Source organism: Arctopsyche grandis, chromosome 13, assembly GCF_051622035.1.
Source record: "Arctopsyche grandis isolate Sample6627 chromosome 13, ASM5162203v2, whole genome shotgun sequence".
Taxonomy (NCBI): Eukaryota; Metazoa; Arthropoda; class Insecta; order Trichoptera; family Hydropsychidae; genus Arctopsyche; species Arctopsyche grandis.
The window spans coordinates 1,646,577-1,668,279 of record NC_135367.1 but is presented as its reverse complement, the minus strand read 5'-3'; the positions used below and the strand labels follow the sequence as shown (position 1 = coordinate 1,668,279).

The 21,703-nt window shown below is 37.3% G+C and overlaps 1 protein-coding gene across 1 annotated transcript in view; it reads right to left on the bottom strand.

The window, feature by feature from the left end:
- The window catches only part of Pli (E3 ubiquitin-protein ligase pellino), a 79,205-nt gene that overhangs the window by 37,614 nt on the left and 19,888 nt on the right, over nt 1-21,703 (bottom strand). Inside the window, exon 2 of the mRNA XM_077443808.1 lies at nt 2,098-2,205. Coding sequence (XP_077299934.1) covers nt 2,098-2,205 — 108 coding nt within the window. The remainder of the gene's footprint in view (nt 1-2,097; nt 2,206-21,703) is intronic.

The following is a 21,703-nucleotide window of genomic DNA, read 5'->3' as shown; positions in this document are numbered from 1 at the left end:
GATTGATGACATTGAATGAATGAATCAATAAAGGTCGCCCAAAAAGCTGTCAATTTAAACCATAAAAATAGGACTCAAACCATCAGCCGATTAACTGTTCACACATACACACATTACAATATTGCTTACGGTGGACACAAATGGTTTGTTTAGTGAAAAAGAATAATATTTCAACAATAAATGAGATGTGCTAAGCGTATTCGAATTTAGTACGAAAATACGACATTAAAACCACAATCGACTACAAAATATCGACCACAGGTGCTCAGCCAATAAAAGATAAGTGTTGTAATAACAATCGTGCACAGGTGTATGTAGATATGTATATATGTATGGACAACATAGTGGACAACAACACAAAAAAACACTATTATGTACGTTCACTCAATCATCCTTGACACGTTGATGAAAAGGAACAAATGGAAAACAAACACACATACATACAGCAAAATCCATGATACATAAACGTTGACGATTTTCAAAGTCGTCGATGGACCAAACAATCTTTATGGGACAGGTAAACGGTCAAACACATGAAAAAAAAGTAAAAATGCTAATTATACAGTAAAACTAGAAATAAAGACTAGTGTAGGCGCCGAAAGGATAGACACCGGTCTAAATACACCACTGGAGAAATTTATTTGAAACTTTTGGATACAAAGATAACCATTTTATGTAGATTTAACGAGTGCCCGTTGAGTGGTTGCTATCTCACGAAAAACCGAGTGAAATTGACCGGTAAAAAGCGTATCGAATTACGAATGCAATCGCATCTGTCGTGTGCTAGTTACTCTGTGGCTTGTTTACACAAAACGAAATATTATCCTTTTCGTTTCAAAGTGCAGCTGTGTGTATTTGGGAAACTGGAACAGTGCAACATACCAATGGGATGGTGGTGCATTATTATTGAATTTTCAATTACATACTTCAGACGGGAAATTGGTGAAGTATTCTCTTATGAGAAACTCAGAGGCTGGTAAAATCACAGTGTAAATCGAATCCGCGTTAGCACGTATTGCACTTCAGATATGGTATTTTATTTTATTTAAATTGGCACACATACAGAATAAAATATAAAAAAGAAGCAGTACAGTGAGACCAAAAATATACAAATATAAATGAAAATATTATATTCCATGTACAGTGAGCACCACATGGTAATATAAAGCAAACAAAAAAGAAAAGTTACATAAACATATTAAAATTAATAAAAAATGAATGACAATGAAGGTGAAGAGGCAAATCCAACCACAGATTTAGCCCTAAAAGTACTGAAAGAGTCAGCAAAAGGTCGGGACAATCCATCCATACCATCGTAAAGACGGCATATACGTGCGATTGTACTATTAAATGAAGTGTTGTTATGACAAATTGGTGGATAGAACAGATTTCTACATCTGGTGAATCGGGCAATAACATTAAAATTAATTTCGTTCAAAACAGATGTGTCAAGGATACCATTAGCAATCTGGTATAAAAGAAACAAATCAGAAACCCTTCTGCGATGAGACAAACTAACGATCTTGAAAAAGAGAGTCTGTCATTATAAGTTGGCAGCAATCTTACAAGACCAGTCTGATAGGATAAATGGCGCAGAAAACGCTTCTGAATTGTCTCTAAATGATCTATATGGGTTTGGTAATAAGGAGACCATGACTGAAGCATACTCCAAATTACTACGAACCAAACTGTTATAGAGCAATATCAGAGTTCGATCCCATTTGATGTAGGAACCGTTTCAACAATGAAATCAGATAAATTGGCAAACTCTGATAGGAAACGATCCACTTAAAGTCAAAAATATCCAAATCTGACTAGCAACATTAAAGATCAGCACGGGATCGACCCCGGTAACCTCTCGGTGCTTAACATAAACGCAACCACGAGTCATACTGCTGGATGAACCCATTGCAAGCATTCCATGCTAACCACTGAACTACGTAACCTGTTGAATATTTAATACATACGTAGTTTCGAAAGCATTTATCCCAAATCGGACAAAGCACTGAGCTCAATAAACACACAACACTCAACTTCAACCATTTTCGTCCTGGTTTTATGCAAAAAAAAAAACACCATTGCCAAACAAACACATACCCCAAAATGACCAGCTCTCCGTACTTGACGACCGGCTTTGGTTTTTGGTCGTCGCCCCCGTCAACTGCCGTCTCTTCCAAAATTGGAGATTCCGTGCTATCTGGCGCACTGCAAAAAAATAACAAACAAAGCATAAATACAGATGTGAACATTTGTACAGAATACAATTTAGAGCAGATGAACGCGATCCGTAGATAAATAATTGCATCAACACCCTTGACCAACATCCGGCTATTACGCGTGTGCAACCAAACGCATAAAATCATAAAACCGGTTGATGCACACATGACTGGAAGTAAGTACTTATGTATCGATCTAAAAAAAGTCTTCTTTTCACCTCGTATAAGCCATGTGAGGAGTAAAAGCGATCTTGCTACGTTTAGAAATGTTGTCGTAGTAAGCAAGTAAAGAACGAGTTCGACGATTCAAGTTTCCTTTCAATCGTTGACTTGGCAAGTACTGGGACTTAATTAAAAGTAGTTTTGCCTAATGGACACAACCTTTGTACAATGTCAAAGTAAAATCGGTTTTGGATCAAAAACCTGGGTACTGGAGAAAGAATCCCTCAAAGTTAATTGGCGATTGGCATGTGAGACCTGACCTAAATCTATTTACTATTGAAACCTATGCTGAGCTAGTTCCTTTCACTATTTGAGCCGTTATATTTGTAGGTGGCATAAGGGCGAAATCACACAGCGGTGAATGTGGCACGTGGTTTTATTTAGATAATTTTTAACATATAGAAAAAATGTGACGTTCATGGCACGCATGCATGGCACTCTTCCTATCAAAACTACACTTTCGAAATTGTATGGTAGTATTTATCCTTGCTTGACAGCGATCTATACCAAAACGACCCTTTGGACCATTTTCGGTAAAATTGTATCCTTGCTTGACAGTGATCGATAACGGGGTATCCCATATTTGAAGAAATTTAGGAGACCCCCCACAGCGGGGAGCCAAGCACACAACATGCCGTTCATCGCTGTGTGTTTTCGCGATGACAGTCGCGATGATGCCACATCACGTCGCGTCATTATGCACGCCAACATAGTGAACCGATTGATTAAAAATAATACATAAATCGAAGACTACCGAACCGACTTGTAATAAAAAAAAATACATGTATACATGACCCAATCAGATTGGACTTGTATCAGTTATCAATTAATGATGATTTTTTAACGAGGCTTTCCTATATAAAATATGTTTCCGTACTACACGATAAAACAAGTCTCAATACTATCACTTTCTATAAACATTAACTACCTATATGTATAATGCGATTGGTATATGTAATTGCTATAATATAACCCTACGAGCTAAAAATAAAAATAAATGACAAACAGTAGCCGACATTAACGAACATAAAAATGCAATAATAAAATTTTAACGACACCGATAAAAATCTAAATTTTTTATTTGAGAATTTCAATCGACGCCATTGTTAACGATATTATCAAATTGAATACAAAACCGCACACACTAAACATTAAAACATTCACTTTTATCAAAAAAAAATATATAATAATCAAGGTGTTTGGATACACCTCGATAACAAGAGCGCTTCTTTCATATTATAAACACTGAAAATTTACAATAGGTCATAAACTCATAGATAAATCGGCTAATTATTAATCCAATGCAAAATTAAATGCACAGAAATGTCGAAAAATTGGATAAGAGCAATGAGTAAAATAAAATAAGTCGGTGGCAAACTCGAGAAATCGATAACGAGACCCAAAATACGTACCACCTGTGGATTGGAAGGGAACGGTGCGTGACAAGAATACCGAATTAAATGCGCAAGCAAGTTACTTTTGGCTGGCTACACATGCACGTGTACGCAAGTGCCTGCCGGATGCAGGAGCACTCTAAAACAAACAAACTAAGACACCGATAGTGCATTCACGTGGCAGATGTTAAAATTTCGCCATGTGGACGGGGACGAAGGATGTTAACGACGACACTTATAAATAATTCATCGCAATTAGAAGTGGATTAGGCAAAGCTGACGCGATTCGTAATAGCCGTATAAGTATGTAGCATTCAAACGACCAAAGTGCGTTCGCAATCTTGGCTTTTGGGTTTTTGATTCGAGGCATGCCCGCCCTGCTTTGTTCCATTTGATGGGTCAAAGTTTTCGAACCGATGACCAAACTACGATCGGCGTAGGGGGTCGACCCGGTCGAGTCGGTCAGTGTGCACGCGTGCATGCAAAACGATCAATATCATCATCTTGTCAACACGGTCGTAAAATATGAAGTTAAAATATGGGGAAATGCAGCGTTAATCCATGGATGAACGGCGTCAGATTTTATTTTACATTCGCATGCCATTAAGGTGCAGACACACAGAGGCACGCTGCACATTTTATTTTATTTTTAATTATTCAATTAATCATGTACACTCGTCTAACAGATTGCATCCAAAGCGACGAGTGTACTTTTAACAGATCAAAAAACATGTCAAATTACATACACATAACTATTATATACTTTTAAAAGAATTGTAAATAGGTTTTTGAGCTCTTTTTCCTATTATGCTTTACATTAACATTATATTAATATAATACTATGATTACTAAAACTAAATTAAAATTGTAAAATAGAAAATGATCAATAGATCAGTAGCTATTAAAATATATATAAAATGTATTGTGAACATAATTTCGTAATAATAAAAAGTATTAAAAAATCAAAATAAAATATACTTTTACGTTTTTGTAGACGACATCTATGGTCAAACATTGCAAACTTTTTTTTTTAATTATATAATACATTCAATAAGCATTTTTATCCAATACGAATATTTTTGTACATTAATCATCCACTTGAAAAATTTTCTGCAACATTCGGCGAACCATGAGACACTGAACAACTCGGAGGTTTGCGATAGAAATTGGGGAGGGAATGCCAATTTTTACAGGAACTATTTCAATGAAAATCAGAAAAAAGTGACGAATTCTGATAAGAAATCATCGACCTCGATAAAGGTCTGGTCTGGCTAACAACGAAGATCGAAGGTCTGGCTAACAACGTGACTGGCGGGAATCGAACCTGTGACACCCTGCACGAAATGTTTTTTTTAGATAGGTTTGCACATGTAAAAAAAAGCACGCATGGCTCCCATGCTCAAAACCTTGTTTTGACAGCGATCGAAATCGGTGATTCTCATATTTAAAGAAATGTACGAGAAATTTGTCAAAATAATAAGATCGTACTAATTAAAACATTGAACTGAAGACACGCCCTTTTCATCTGTAAACCACGAGCACGTGCATGCCGTACGATTCAGTGTGTTTACGCTTTTAGCCCCCCTCCCCACAAGTAAGACTCCATCCTATTTTTCCATTTTTGTACGCACACACAACTCAAGTCACAAAGTGGAATGAGGCACGTGTTATTTTTAAGAGTCTCTTAAACATGCCATGCATTGTGTCTACGCCTTAAGTCTTAAATAAAAGTACCATATTTCACTTCATTAATTACATAACGATTCTCGCAATATCACAAGATACGACATAACAAAATTTTAAATTGATTAATCAAAGAGAACCGAAACGCATAAAGGACAGTCAAATAAACAAACAAATATGAAAAATTCGAGTAAATCAATTATAGCCTCACGTAAGTACATACTAACTTATTCATAACACAGTTCGAGTTTAGCGACGTGTACGAAGTAAAGATAACACAAAAAATAAATAAAAACCAATGTATATATTGCATACGTAATTTCGATGTATAAACGTATGAGGAAAATCGATCGGAACAACACTTGAAAACCCTCTCGACTCCAAGGTTAGAGAAAGAAAAAATTAAAAAAAAAAACATTTTCAAAGGCCTTTGAAATGCGACAAAATTTTCGTTTACGCAAACAACCTAATGAAAAGAGCGTACACATAAATGTAAAACATGATAAATGTGAAGGGGTAGATTCTGACGTCATTGAAAACGAAAAATTCGATTACATTATTATTCAAGGGCAAGACGATAACATCAAAGTTTCGTAATATTAAAAAAATTAATTGTTTCAAATTATAAAATTCATATCGAATACCGTTGTATGTATAATAAAATATATGTAGTATGCATAATGATTTGCCACATACATACATACATACATTTCACTTAAGGGGTTCGCATATAGTGCGATAAATTCCCCGATTCGTCGATCGTAGAGATTGCATTACGTAATGCACAAAGTCCAGAGATGGATTGCGCAACATGACATGTACATGGAAGTACATGACATGTACATGAAGTACAGACAAAATGGTTTTGATAAGTGCTAATAACATCGAGCAACAAAAATCACTTTTTTTCTTTTTTTCTTTTTTTTCTTTTAAGTTTCACCAATTAAATTCAAATTTGAATGATTTTTGTTGGCTTCATATCATTTATGGGATGTAAGCGTTTAAAAAAAAACGCTATTTTTACAGATTTTTGGCTTTTGCAGTCAACATTTAGTAATGCTGTGCCAAAAGTACGTACATAAGTATTAGAATCAATAGTCAGATATTTATGCTATTAATTGTATTTTCTGAATATTTTTTAATAAAATATGTACATTGATTGAAGATCATTATGATCAATTAGATTGATAATAAAATAAGGATTTAATCACAAAAAAGGGTCGCAAAGTAAAGAACACAAAGTAAAGATGACGAACTGTCATCGAGTTATTTCTAAGACAGTTGGCCGTGTTTTCGTGTCGTGTCGCCTCGCCTCACTGTGCACTCAACCCGAGACCATTCCAAGATTTCCTGCATTAAAATCTAATGTATAACGCATAAAAATACCATAAGAAGCACACCGGCCATTCAACACAAAACTAAAGGTGGGTTTGGTTCAATTATTTATCGACGAGATACCTGGCAGGTATACCTGTCCGTATCGAAGCGCATTAACTAGGCTTCGCGTGGACCGGCTGTTTTGAGGCAAAATTACCGGTAACACGCCTGAAACGTGATCCAGGTGGGTTTCCTACAGATGGCAGGGGAAAGAGACAAGTGTCAAAGACCCGAACGTGTCAATTTAAAGCGAGACGTTTGCGGAACGTGCTCATTGTGTCGAACATTTAAAAATGATTTTGTCCGATGAATGAAGGAGAACGCTTATATGGGTACCACACGTCGAAGAATCCTTATATTAGTACAATGTATATTAATAAAAGGACGACGAACTCTATATGTAGAATCTAAAACAGAGGTTCTTAACCAGCGATTCTTAGACCATAGAGATTCGTTGAAAGATTTCAAATATAGCTTAACCTAACTAAGAATGAACTAATTGATCTTATTGTTTGATTGATTGGTTGTACCTCCTGCTTGCAGTTTTTTATCGAATGGTTCCTATTCCAAGAGCTATCCGACTTCTCAATGAAATGGTTGCTGCTGAACCTGAGTGTGATATTTTCCACCACAGTGAGCGTAGGTTGTCGGAGATTATTTCAGCCTATTTGTCTGGTAGCCTGCGCTCATCATTATTTTCATAACTGAATGTGATGTATGAGTGGAATTCCATTTGGGCCTCGCAGGGATGTTTTGTATTTAAGGGCTGGTTCTTATACATATATGGGTGCTGGCTATAGGTGCAACACATACCCTCCTTTGTATTTTATTATTTGATATTTTTCTTTACATATCTGCTATTATTACAATGCTAGTGTTTTGCCCGTTGATTTCAACGGGTGGTTTCGGAAAGGAATTGATACACGAATTAAAATAAAGTTTAATGTAAGGTAATTTATAGACGCGCGCGCAACTTATTGATAGAAAAAGTTGAGTGCGCGCATTACACGCTTGTCGATGCAACCCGTTCCAAATGATAAAAGAACGTGTGTGTCTCCATTGATGCGTGTTTGTGTGTACGCTCCCGGGCATGCTTAAAGGGGCTACAGACGCTCTGGAATTCCGGAGAGGGATTCTTTGCGGTAGACCTTGAGGTATATAACGCGATGTTACGACTTTAGGTCAATTCTCAGTAGTGATCGTGCTTTCCCAGCAGCGGCAGGGCGACAACGGAGAGGGAATAATGGAGAGGGGGTATCCGCCTTGAAGTGAACGAACAGAAATTGGTTCGACGTGAGGTGACCTATATGCGCTTCGACCTCAAGACGAATCTTCCTACACACGTTGCGGTCTGCGTCAACATGGGTCGCTTCACGGTAGACCTCTCCGAAATTCCGGAGCGTCTGTAGCCCCCTTTAGGCGCATCTGACGCTGACGTCACCCGTCGCTCGACCTGACGTCGTTCGGCACTCAATATCAGGAGTTGGTGGTTGGTTGACGCGTCCGCCACATACCCACAAACATACATACACACATCGCGTCCGTATTTATATAACGCTATTGTTTTTATGATTCTTTTGTATTTTTTATCTGTGTATATATGTATATATTTCTCATCTCTCCTTTTTCGACCATTGTGGCGCATTAACGACTGCTGTAATGCCACAATGGTCCAAACTTAAACTTAATAAATAAATCTTAGAACAAAAACAAATTAATTCTGCTACAACATGAAATAAGCCTATTTATAGCCTTGTAAAAGCAAGCTTTAGAAGTTTTAAATTTATTGTTGCAAATGGAATTCAAACTTTTGAATCCAGGACCTTTCAGTCGGTAATAAGTACTTATGTACATATCCAATGAACTATGTATACTGTTTGAGTAATCTGTGATGTGGTATTTTCGACAAGGCAACACGCATGTCATGTCGGATATCTAATAGATTTTAATACATAAAATCTCGATTCGAATACACATGTTGCTGCAAATAGAATTGTATGGTATAAAAACAAAAAAAATGAAATCGATTTATGTCCAGCATGACATGCGTGTTGCCTTGTCAAAACCACATCACAGACAGTGGATGTTTTGAATTCAAACCACAACCTTTGATTAGATTTGAATAATTGTGATATCCAAATCAATCGTTTCCTTATAGTTTGCCAATTTACCTAATTTAATAGATGAAACAGTTCCTCACTAATGGCCTCGCCTACCGATCCAATAGTGTCACCATTACGATGTGATTTTTGCTATGTATGCGCTGGCTTGTCCACTATAACTTTATTTCAATACGATTAGCTTAATTTGTAAATTTATTTTATTCGTTTAAAACATTTTTTCTGATCGTCAAAAGAACAGAAAGATTAAGATTCCCTGGCTCATAGCTCACGGACACACCACACTCACAAAATAGGTCTTTTCTGAATAATCGAACCGCACCAGGCCAAGTGGCACAAAAGTTTATCGCAGAGTGCAAACGTCGTATAGTAACCCCTATTATGCTAGATAAATTAAATCGATTCAGATTATTTTGAAACACCCAGTGAAAAAAAAATACATGGACGATTCTCATTGAATGAATTTTATCGCATTGATAAAATCCACCGATACTTGTTTGCGATCTGATAAGTGTTTGCGATCTGATAAGAGTATATGAAATTTATCGATACGGAAATTTCAGGTACATATATGTAGATAACGTATTGATAACACATCGGTGATGTGTGAAAACCACACCGGTGATGTGTAAAAACGAAAGTGTTAAAATTTACAATAAATGCAAATTTCTCTATTTTATTAAAAAAAAACATGAATAATCGAATGAAATTTGTTTCGAACATACAACGTAGCATATTTAAAAAAAATTGCGTGATTACGGGAGGCTATAAGACCGCCCATTTAGCTTCACACTATCACTGTCGAAATTTCAACGAAAATATAGCGGGCTTCAAAATCAATACTAATCATTTCATGCGAGTTACAATTACCAAAGCGACGAGTGTTTAATCTATTGAAGTAATTTTAACAAAATTTTGAAATCTGAATAAGCTGGGTACTTTCGTTACTATTATAACGTATGAATTCCTGACCAGTGTTAAGTGGAGAGTTCAGAGTTTGTAGGGAATACCGGGCCTATTCCGAGTTCGACTACTGCGTATCTGAACACTCGGCTACATGCCTTTAAAAGGAAGGACATACGGAGGACTGGAAATTCTGGAGTGACTTCCTGAATCGTTGAATAAATGCTATGAAACGACTTTGGATACTGAACCCACTTCTATGCCACATCATAACCAGCCAGTGGTTAGCATATTATGCTTTCGATCAGAGTGGTCACGGGTTTGAGTCCCACTAGAGTCCCGCTGCTGGCCAGACCTTGGTTTATGACTCCAGGTCGATCGTTTCTTATCAGAGTTTGCCAATTTTTCTGATTTTCATTGAAACGGTTCCTGTTAATTGGCATAACCTTTCCTATCTTTATATATATTTATTGTATTGTATATGTTTAAGTGCCCTCGTCACTTTGGAGCTATCTGTAAAGGCGAGTATTCATGTTCTACATATGAAATAAAATAAAAATAAAAAGTTGATTAATAAGATTCTTGATTAAGATTGACTAAAATTTATCAGTACTTATAAATATGAGAATCGCATTTTCAATCATACTTATCAATACAAGAATGTATCACTTTGCGGAAGCAATAAATGGAATGTGTACGGCCGCCATAGACGATTTTTCATACTCACATTCGTCTGCCTATATCTAAATCAAAAACAAACTTTTAAAGTACTTACGCAGACATATAACATATAATATTTCACAAACATATCGTTTTTTAATAATCTCTAAATATGATTAATGGCCAAGAGTAGAGGCGAATCAACAAACGAGAACGTCGGCTAGAAATTAATGATATATTATTTTTTTCCATACACATAATGGAACACACAGACCGACCGATTGTGGTCAGTTCGGTTTTCCGAATGGTACACATAATATAATACGTACAATACGTACCTACATAGGTAATAGTAATAATACATACGTGATAGTTATACACAAAACCAGTCGCCTTTTTGTACCGACTCCTTCTGCGCGTCGTAAATATTATTATTTTAAATAAAGTATACGCAGTGCGGCGCACCGTGAAATGATTTCGACCATTACCGCTTCGAAAATGGTCCATCTATCAAAATGTGAAAATATTAGACGGGTGTGCACGATAAGGGTTACTCGCTATATCGTTGGTGATTACGTACGCGCAGCCATCGTCGAATTACGCGGAGATTCGCGTAAAGTGAAATTCCGAGGAAATTTCGCACAAAGGTACCGGATACTCTTGTACATTCATAAGTAGACCTAGTGCACGTATACACGCATCCCAAATCTGCTCAAAACACGTCAAAATCTACTCCAGGTGTGAAAATCCGCAGGTAGTCGACCGGGTGTGCAGAGAAGGACACTAACCGAGTCGGCCAGAGTGCACGTGCAAATATCGAACTAATATCTCAATAGTATACAAAGCCTCTCTCTGTTTTCAACTTCTTGTCTGGAGTAGACCCAATTTACCACATCATAAACTTGAGTAAACAAATTGAATACTAATCAATGTATGGGAATCTGACAGCCACACAAAGAGATCAATTATTCAACTCAAAACAATCGTATTTGACTCAGCCGTATTTTTTTGGTTCAGGGATCCAAATCAAAGGCCAAAGTCAGTTCAAAAAGTTCATTAATTCTACAACTCATGAGCTCTACACGGAACTCTGCACCCTCGAGCGTATTCAGTGCAGCGTGTGCACCTACCCTCTTTTGAAGGCAGGTAGCCGAGTGTTCGGACATGCAGTAGTCTGAACAGGTCTGACATTCCCCATAAACTCAAAATTCCTTACAAACTTTATTCCCTACAAACTCGGAATTCTCCACTTTACATTGGCCCGAAAGTCCTACGTTACAATATTTCAAATAAAAAAAAATATAGAAAAATATGTTTTGTACATTTTTCAATATAGAAATGAAACTTTGGGCGAAAACACTGAATGGTACATGGTTTTTTTAAAATACTTTTAATCGTGCGAAATAATGCAGCACCCCCAGCACATATACATTGTTACAGTCCCAAAAATCACCGTGTTTTCCGTGATATTTTATCCTTGTATATAAATACAAGTATAAATCCTTGTATAAAATATTTTATCCTTGTATAAAAATAAAAATCCTTGCTTGAGAGTGATCGATAATGGTGAATCCCATATTTGAAGAAATTGGAGAAACTTATAGCCTGCATATGGATATGCATACACGTGCAACCTCCCAAACATATACATTCTGCAAGTGTAACTACACCCGAATTCGGTTTGGGGAACACCCACTATTTAAAAGCCAGAGACGTGACGTCCCATACCACTCGGTGTGTTTTCGGCCTTACTTACGTAAGCGACATCTAGGTAAAAACCAAATTAGAAACAAATATAGTTTTTGAGGTAACTTTCAAAAGGTAGTAGGGCGTCCAACTATATGTAGCTCAGCGCAGACAAGTAAAGGAGCAACGTTTCGTAACACGTCAATCCGTACAAATACAAATTACTTTACCGTACGTGAGGAAGTTTTCACTTCAAAAAGTTTTAACTGCCAACATGCACAACGGGGAATGAAGGGGTTGTAAGGCTCTCAAAAGCCGTCTGAAAGAGTAAGCGGAAACACGATCGACCCAAAACAAAAACACGACGACACACACACACACACACAAGAGCCGAGGCTTTTAAGCCGCGGGATTAAAATCGATATCTCTCGTATAAAAATAGACAAAATTACGGTTCGGTATCCTTACGCAGGCTGTTATTGAATTTTTAAGGGCGGCGAGGTTGAAAAACCTTTTGCCTGCGGATGCAATAAAACAAGACCCGCGACAAGAAAAAAACCTCAAAAGCAAGACCATATTAGATCTCGTACGCAACAAATTACACCGGGCGATGTAATCAAATACATTCACGAACACGACGAAAGAGTGATGATACTAACAAACGACTGAGAAAGAAATATATTTCAATATAATACGTAATAAATGAATTTAACGGGCTTGGCAACGTAATATAATAGATTACGATGCATACCAACTGAACGCGTTAACGTAAAAGTGAGCGGTATTGTTCGGCAGAGACATTATCATTTGACTGAAAATAAAAACATAATAATAATATGCGCCGTCAACAATGACGGACATCGTTTCTTTTAACCGACGTGTAAAAAAATAAAACGAATGTGAAATTCTTAATTAGTCTCTAAAATACCAGTTTATTATGTATGTATGTGTGTGTATAAGTTAAGTTTCGTAACATTAAGATTGCGCACAACGCAAACATGTACATATGTTATTTAGCATCTTATCACTTTTAAGTAATCCTAACTGCAGTATGGTTATCGACCATATCGAAGTCAAGCCGAAAGGTCTGTGCGTCATCTACTTGTCGCAATCCGCAACGCGGAAATGACGTCATATGAAAGCGTTTTAAGGGTTGTTTCAATGTGTCAGGAAACAAGTAACTCGCATGACTATTTATGGACGTTAATCGATAGATTGACATGTCAATGGGCGGGTCGCGCAGTTAGATATATAGACGAAAGAAGTGCTAGAATAGTTACCCGAGAGAATGTAAAAGGGTAAAAGGAAGGCTTTAAGTGAGATGGTTAGATGAAATTAGAAAAAAATGTGTGGGGAGAAATTTTACTTAATTGAGATTTGCGCAAAACAGAGGCGAATGGAAGCGTGTTGGAGAGACCTTCATCCAGCAGCGAATGGTGAATAGCTGTAAATGATGATGACGAAGACATAATAAAAACCTCTAAGAGCAAAATATGTAATGTAAATATTTCCCCTCGGTAGAAAACTCACAAACCATTTTGATCTTAGAAATGAGGTTACAGATATGTAACAAAATGCGCTGTTCTTTCTGAAATGTGACACACATAGTACGCAGGACGCATTTTTTTTTTGATAGTTTTTTACGTGTAATAAAATACTAGCACGCCTGATTTATACTTTGGCCATTCAATCCATAACTCAGCCCCTGGAAGAGTTTCGGTGATATTTTATCATTGTATTTGACAGTCATCGATAACGGTGATTCCCATATCAGAAAAATGTAGGGGAAACTTGTCGAAATAATAAGATCGTTGGAATTGATGTGAAGATACGCCCATCAAAGCCGGAGTCTACCTAGACATGGCGTGCTGTACGATTGAGTGTGTATGCGTCCTAAGAATTGCTCAAAAGCATTTCGGAGAGGAGATCTTCATCCAGCAGAGGATGGTGAATGATGATGATATGTAGTATTTGAATACATACAACATATTCACATAGCAGATTGTTGGTTTTGTCTAGTATCTCTTTCGCATTCGTTTTAAAATATCGAAATACATACATGCAAGCTTGAATCAACGCACGAGCCCCGCTCTCACCCTGTATCGCTCCACATTCAGAAATCTGCCTCCTTCCCCTAACATGTCATTCCACCAGCCATAGTTTCACTTCTTCCAAAAATAATTTTAAAAATATCACATAATGAATGCCACTAATCAGCTCACATTCAACGGAATATTTAATTAAAATAGCGCCACATATAATACGTGTATACATTAGGTCAGATAAACTGTGCAGTTGACAGGCGTGTCGACCATTCAACTGACAGTTTTTCTTTGACGTTGCAAAAAAGAAACAAAAAAAACAACATTCAAGATTAACATCCGACGGTATACTTAATGAAAATATGCAACGCACAAACAAAACTGTTCATGAGCGTGCGATGCAAGAGTGACGCGATAAGTTAATTACGAAGCGCTCTACGAAATTTCATCTCATTACAAATGTAAATGTTGAGAGGCTCTCCTTCTCCTACGCAAAAGACAAACTGCGGCTCGCGTCGAAATGGGTCAACTTTTCGGTTACGTTTCTGACACGACTGGAAGCCGCAATGCGGCTCAAGTTTTCCCAAACCCTATCTAGTTAGTATATGAAGCAGACAAGAGAAGAGTACATTAAAAAATCAAAACACATACAAATACCAGAAAAAAAGGCACTTTAATTAAATACACAAATACGAAATGCATCAATCCTTCTGAAACACGTGTGTTTGATTTACCACACGCCAAGACACGAGTAAATACGTGCATGATATCGGTCCCCCGCTGAGTTCAAACTAGAATTAAGTATTTTTTTTCAACATATTTTTTTACAACGCGAAGGAAATGAAGAGCACATACACGAGAAACTGCTGACACAAGACGGGCGCTTAGCGTGTTAAAGATAGCGTCAAAGGGCACTAATAGACTCTTAACCCAGAAACGGTTCGTTACATGAACCTTATCTGCAATTGCACCGAATGTGTGTGTGTGTGTGTGTGCACGTTCAACGACACCATTGAAAAGTTGACCGATTTTTTATTTTAAATAATTTTTCAACCGTTAATTGGCGATAGAGATACAATAGGATGGGTAATAATAATCTCGACATCCGAGTGATGTTCAGTTCCCAAGAGTTTGAGTAAAAGTAACGGAGGTCTCTATATACATACGGTAGGTTGACTGGAATTATTCTAAATAGTCAAAGAGCGTGTGTAATAACACTAATAACAGATTTGTCTTACAGCATGTTGGACAACTTATCTGTATGAAGTAGTAGGTAGTAAGTTGGCAGCAGATCTTTCAAAGCAACAATGAACCAGACATTAGCCAGCAGCGTGGCTCGGTGGTTGCGTTGATAATTAAGCAACGAGAGGTCACCGGGTTCGATCCCGAGAGCTGACTTCGATTGAAAATAATTTATTCCGAGTATAATCTTAAATGCTGCAGTTCAGACTTGGATATTTGTTATTTCGAGTCGATCGTTTCCTATCAGGGCTTGTCAATTTGATTCAACAATTAAATCAATCTGATTTGATTGTTGAAGCAGTTCCTCCATCAAATTAGCATGTTATGCTTTCAATTGTGTGGTCACGGGTTCTATCCCTGGGGTGTGTGTGCCTCTGGCCAGACCTTGGATATGTATCTAAAGATACGTTTCCAAATTCACCATAAATTTTCTAGTTTTCCGGGAGTATTTCTATAACCGCGACAATTTATTTTATTTATTACCAGCAGCGCGGACTATTGGTAAGCACATTTGCGTTTGAACAAAGTGATCACGGGTTCGAGTCACACTGGTTGCTGCTGGCCAGACCTTGGTTTGTGACTCCAGGTCTATCGCTTCCTACCAGAGTTTGCCAATTTATCTGATTTCATTGAAACGGTTCCAACAAATTGGCACCCCTGTCCTATCTCTTTCGAAAAAAAATTTCGAGTTATTCAGCGTCTCAATTTTCGCTGATTTGTATAAAATGCTGCAAAATTCGTCTAGATATCTCTGTGGATATTAATCCATGTCTGTGTTTGCCTTGTATAGAACTTCTGCACAATGTTTGACCATATATTATACATATGTATGTACGTAAATATATAATTAATAGTTTTTAATATGTATAGCAGTCGCTTTGGAGCAATCTGTTTAACGATTGTGCATGATTTATTGATTGAATAAAATAAAACAAAATATAGCTAATACTAGTCGGTATTGCTCGGACGGGTAAATGTTGATAAAATAACCCTTCAAAGACCTCCAATATCTTTAACAAAAACAATCTAGATCCAGACAAACAATTATTTGACTTTATAAAATAGAAGATATAGACACTGAAAGCATAATGAAATTCAACGTTATACAAGCGAAAATAATGCCTTCTAAAACCACAGCACAGCTTAAAAAGAAATTTCCCCTGATGGATGTCCATAACTTTGTGGATTTTCCGTTACAATGTGATACAAAAATGTAATGGTAAAAAAACAACACCGATTACTGTCACTTATTTGTGGTCGCAATTAGTTGGACAACTTTTCGTCACGATTTATCGCTCGTAATCTCGAAGCGATACACTAGTAAGTGGAATGTTGATTTCTTAATTGATTGTCCAAAACAAATTTCGGAATAAAGGTTGGTCGATTTATCTCTCTCATACGATTTATGTTCATATGGTTCATATACGCAGCAACATCCACAACCTGATGTGACCTAATGTACCGCCGATGGGAACGAAGCGAGATGAACTATGAATACAGATGAAGACAATTAAAAATGGTTGTAAACACGAATACATATAAACGCGTGTGCGAATACCATAAACTGTTACGTGTGATTTTTCTGCCGCGTATTTACAAGGAATCGCAATTAATTAATTCTCAGCAAGACGAGTACGTAATTAACTGCATAATATAATATTATACACCACAGCATTGAAATCGAAAAACACCAGAGACGAAAAAAAGACGCACCGGTTAGCAGTTTCGGTTTTGCTTCTTTTTTTTATATTCTTATCTCCTTTCGAAACAAAGACGACGGTTAACGGTTAAAATTAAACGGATGAGAAACGCGACCTAAAATCGATCGATTTCGAGCATATAAATTTAAGTGTTTCGCAGACATACCACTTCCAATCAGAACGAATCGCTCGGAGAAATTCGAGCAAAAAGTGCACGATATTGATCGCAGCTAATTCAAGACTACGTCATAAAAATTAGTAAGAGGTGACTTGACGAAAAATGATTAAAACTCGACGCAAGACTGCAGAGCGATGAATATTGATTGCCTTGATGAAATGTGACAGAATATGTCACTCGAAATTAGACACATATCACCAAGTACCACAATGTATTGTGTCCATCCTTTACAAGGAACCGTATGTATCTAGAAGAATTTCGGACGTTTTCGCAGGAATAGGTTGGAAAAGTAAATGATGACGCAAAGCTCTATCACATTCAGGCGCCGAAAATTTAAATTCCAAAAAAATCGAAGGGTTGTCAAGTCTTCCCTTTAATACTCCAAAGAAATATTTGGAAATGGCAATAATTCTTCTCGAAGATAGTGAGTCAAAGCCTAGCATACCTTGTAAAAAGGCAGTGGGAAATAAATAGGGGTAATATTTAAATAATATAAAGCTTTATTCTTCCCTAATAGTGTTTGAATGCCTCCCGCGTTTAACCCAGTACAGATTTTAGCAAGTGAGATCTACATATAATACAGTTTGGAACATAGCAACCTAATAGACAATTTTACCTTGAATTGGCCAAAGTAATAGACAGTGTCGTCAAACCACAAAAAAACGACAGATCATTCCCATCAAAAAGTCAAATTACGTAGATAATCCCAAATCGAAACGTTCATATTATACTAACAAAATAGCATGGTAACCGATTTACATAGTCTATCGATCACGATACTCCTTGCGGAACGGCCTCAGAGCACGCCACGGTCAAAATTGGACCTGAATTATATCAGATGTTCAGAAACACGTTCCATCGCGTGACCCGAGAGAAAGAGAGAGAGCACACGAAGCTCTAAAAACCGGCATAGAAGGAAGAAGGAAGCTCTCGAGTAGAAGCAATTTCGGTCGGTGAATGAAATAGTGGGTCAGCACAACCTTATATTATACGTATTTTGTACAGAGAGGAGTGAGAGGCCGTTACTCGCCAATGGAGGGTTACCGCACTCTCCCCGAAGCGGTCACAACTAGATCAGAGGTCACGACAGATTATCATTGTTGTCCGTGTGTAAGTTTCGTGATGTTCCAAATGTTTGGTGTAACGCGAGACAGAAAGAGATCATTCAAAGAGCGAGGAGAATCGGATATTTGGTTCGGTCGAACAAGCAGTGGATAGCGGTTTATTCGAAATTGATTCAAATTGCGTCAACTTGAGAATAATCTAGAGAATTCGCCAAATTTGGTTGCAGAAGTTTCTGCACAAAGTATTTTGGATTTGGCTCATCGTTCGTTGTATCTAAAGATGCATTTCCAAAGTCACCATAAATCTTCTAGCTTTCGGGGAGCATTTTTATGGCCGCTTTTTTATTTTATTTTATTTATTACCAACAGCGTGGACTAGTGGTAAGCATATATGCTTTTGAACATAGTGGTCACAGGTTCGAGTCCCATTGGATGCTGCTGGGCAGACCTTGGTTTGTGACTCCAGATCGATCGTTTCTTATATTTATCAAGTTTGACAATTTATCTGATTTTCGTTGAAATGGTTCCTACAAATTTAGCAACTTTACACATTATCGACGTTTTCAAATATATTAAGATATAAAAAAAATGCTCTGAAAAGATAAGTTCATCAAAATTTATCTACATATGATGCTTTGTTAAAATTATTCTAAAAATTGTATATCGATGTTAGCAATTTGCCACGAAGGCGCATTGAGGTTTTCCTGTGATGCCTTCCTGGTATATATTTATAAAACTTTCATTATGGCATATAAACCAGAAATAAAATATTGCAATTTGTTGAATTAACCGCGTGTGAGTTTTATTCTCACGAACCTACCCAATAATTCAGATCGGCAGTTATCAAGTTACTAAACCGAAACGAAGGGTTTAGGAACTGTGTCGTCTTACCGCGTCGTGCCGCACGGTCGCAACCATCCAAAACGTACTTAGCTCTCTAAACCTATTTAGCCGCAATGTTTTAACAGTTGAGTGACATCGTGAAATTAATCGTAGAATAATGATTTTAATGAATCTCTTTGGAAGAGGGGGGGGGGGGAGCACCATCTATTTTTATTTTGTATAGTGGCCTGTCTAAATTAGAACACAAACACAAGGCGCACACTAGGACACAAGACGCGCACAGAAACACATGGCACACACAGTAATTTAGCTAATATCGTGTATCCGTGATGGTGTCCAGTCAAAACCGCCCGGTAAATAAGCGCTCCGACATAACCGCGCCGCGACAAAACCGCGGGAGCCAAAACCGCGACAGACACGACCGCGCACCGACAAAACTGCCCTAACAAAAAAGCGCTCAGCTACAAAACCGCGTCAGAATATATAGATAAGATCGATATTTAAATTATTAATGTTTGCTAAAGTTTCGTGTTAAGAAAACAGACCATCGAGATCGAAGTCTGGTGCGGTTTTGTCGCCGAGCGCTTTTTGCTAGGGCGGTTTTGTCGGTGCGCGGTTATATCTATCGCGGTTTTGTCGCGGCGCGGTTATGTCGGGGCGCTTATTGACCGAGCGGAAAAGTCGGGTTACTTACTCTCTATGATACAATGGGGCCGTCCACACCGACGATATTACTTGCAATATTTTCCATATCCAGTTCCCATATTGCAACCTGTGGTTGCTATTTAGGAACTGAAAATATCGTTAGTAATATCGTTGGTGTGAAAACACTGAATCGAACTGCGCCACTATCATCACAGAAGAGTACATAACAACTCGTACAAAACAAGACAATCGTTTTTAAAATTCACAAATTATTAGCGGATTTCCCATAAACACTTACAAAATAAAATACCAAAAAAAATCAAATTGTTAATTAAAACAATAAATAATTGAACAAGGCCAACCGGAGACATTCCAGCACACGTACTGTAAACGTTCATTACATCAACAATTAATAAGAATACACATTCAATACATTTAAACAAAATTGCATTTCCTTTCCATATTCGCAGCAACCGAGAGAAATCGACCATTTTCGAAACGTCGAACCATTGAACAAACAATCACTTCCGGTCGTACGACACCCAACAAAACCAAACACAATAGACACATTTAAAATTATCTTTAGAGACAACACACGCCCATTTAATCGCCATTTACAAATCTCCAACACGTATCCGATTATAAAAATTGGGATCAGATCCGAGATAAATTTCAGTTTAATAATCTTCAGTTTATTTTTAACCTTATTCTTGCTTCTGGTAATTATCCTGAAAAATGGAAATTATCTAGAGTCATTCCTATTCATAAGAGTGGCTCTAAAAATGAGGTTGAAAATTATAGACCTATTGCTATTATCTCGGCTATTCCCAAAATTTTTGACATCATCCTTCACCGTTTGATTCTTGCGCAGTTTAAAAGATTATTGTGTGATGAGCAACATGGTTTTACACCCTGTCGTTCCACTACCACTAATCTCGCCTGCTTCACACATTTGATCATGTCTAAAGTTGACGTTGGTCAGCAAGTTGATGTAGCCTACTTTGACTTTCGTAAAGCCTTTGATCAAGTCAATAATGACGCTCTTTTGATCAGGTTAGCTGAAGTGGGTTTTTCAACGCGTCTTCTTAAACTCTTTGCTTCTTATCTTAGTGATAGGAAGCAATTTGTTAGATATGGTCTTTATGAATCTCCTTCATTTTTTACTCGATCTGGTGTTACTCAGGGGTCCACTTTAGGCCCATTACTATTTACAATTCTTATTAATAACCTCCCTAGAGTTTTATGTAATGCATCATGTCTCTTGTTTGCTGACGACGTTAAATTATTTTTTGCTGTCAAGGATGAGAGGCAAGCCTCTCTCCTTCAAGCTGATATTAACGCTGTCTTGGAGTTCAGTTCTAGTTTAGGCCTTGAACTTAATTTAAACAAATGTGCAATTATGAGCTATGGACGTCCACATTCACTCTATTGTCACGGATATTCCATTAGATCCGTCTTGTTGAAGCGTGTGGAATCTATTGTCGATTTGGGTATCACTTTTGATCCTCAGCTCACCTTTCACAACCATATCAAAAAAGTCGCTGACGTTTCCTTTCGTCGACTTGGATTTGTTTTGAGATATGCAAGATTATTCTCCAATCCTTTGTCTTCTCGCTTGATTTTCAATTCGCTTGTGAGAAGTAAGCTAGAGTATAATGCGATTGTGTGGAATCCGCATGAAGCAAATTACTCTCTGATGATTGAGAAAGTGCAAAAAGCATTTCTTCG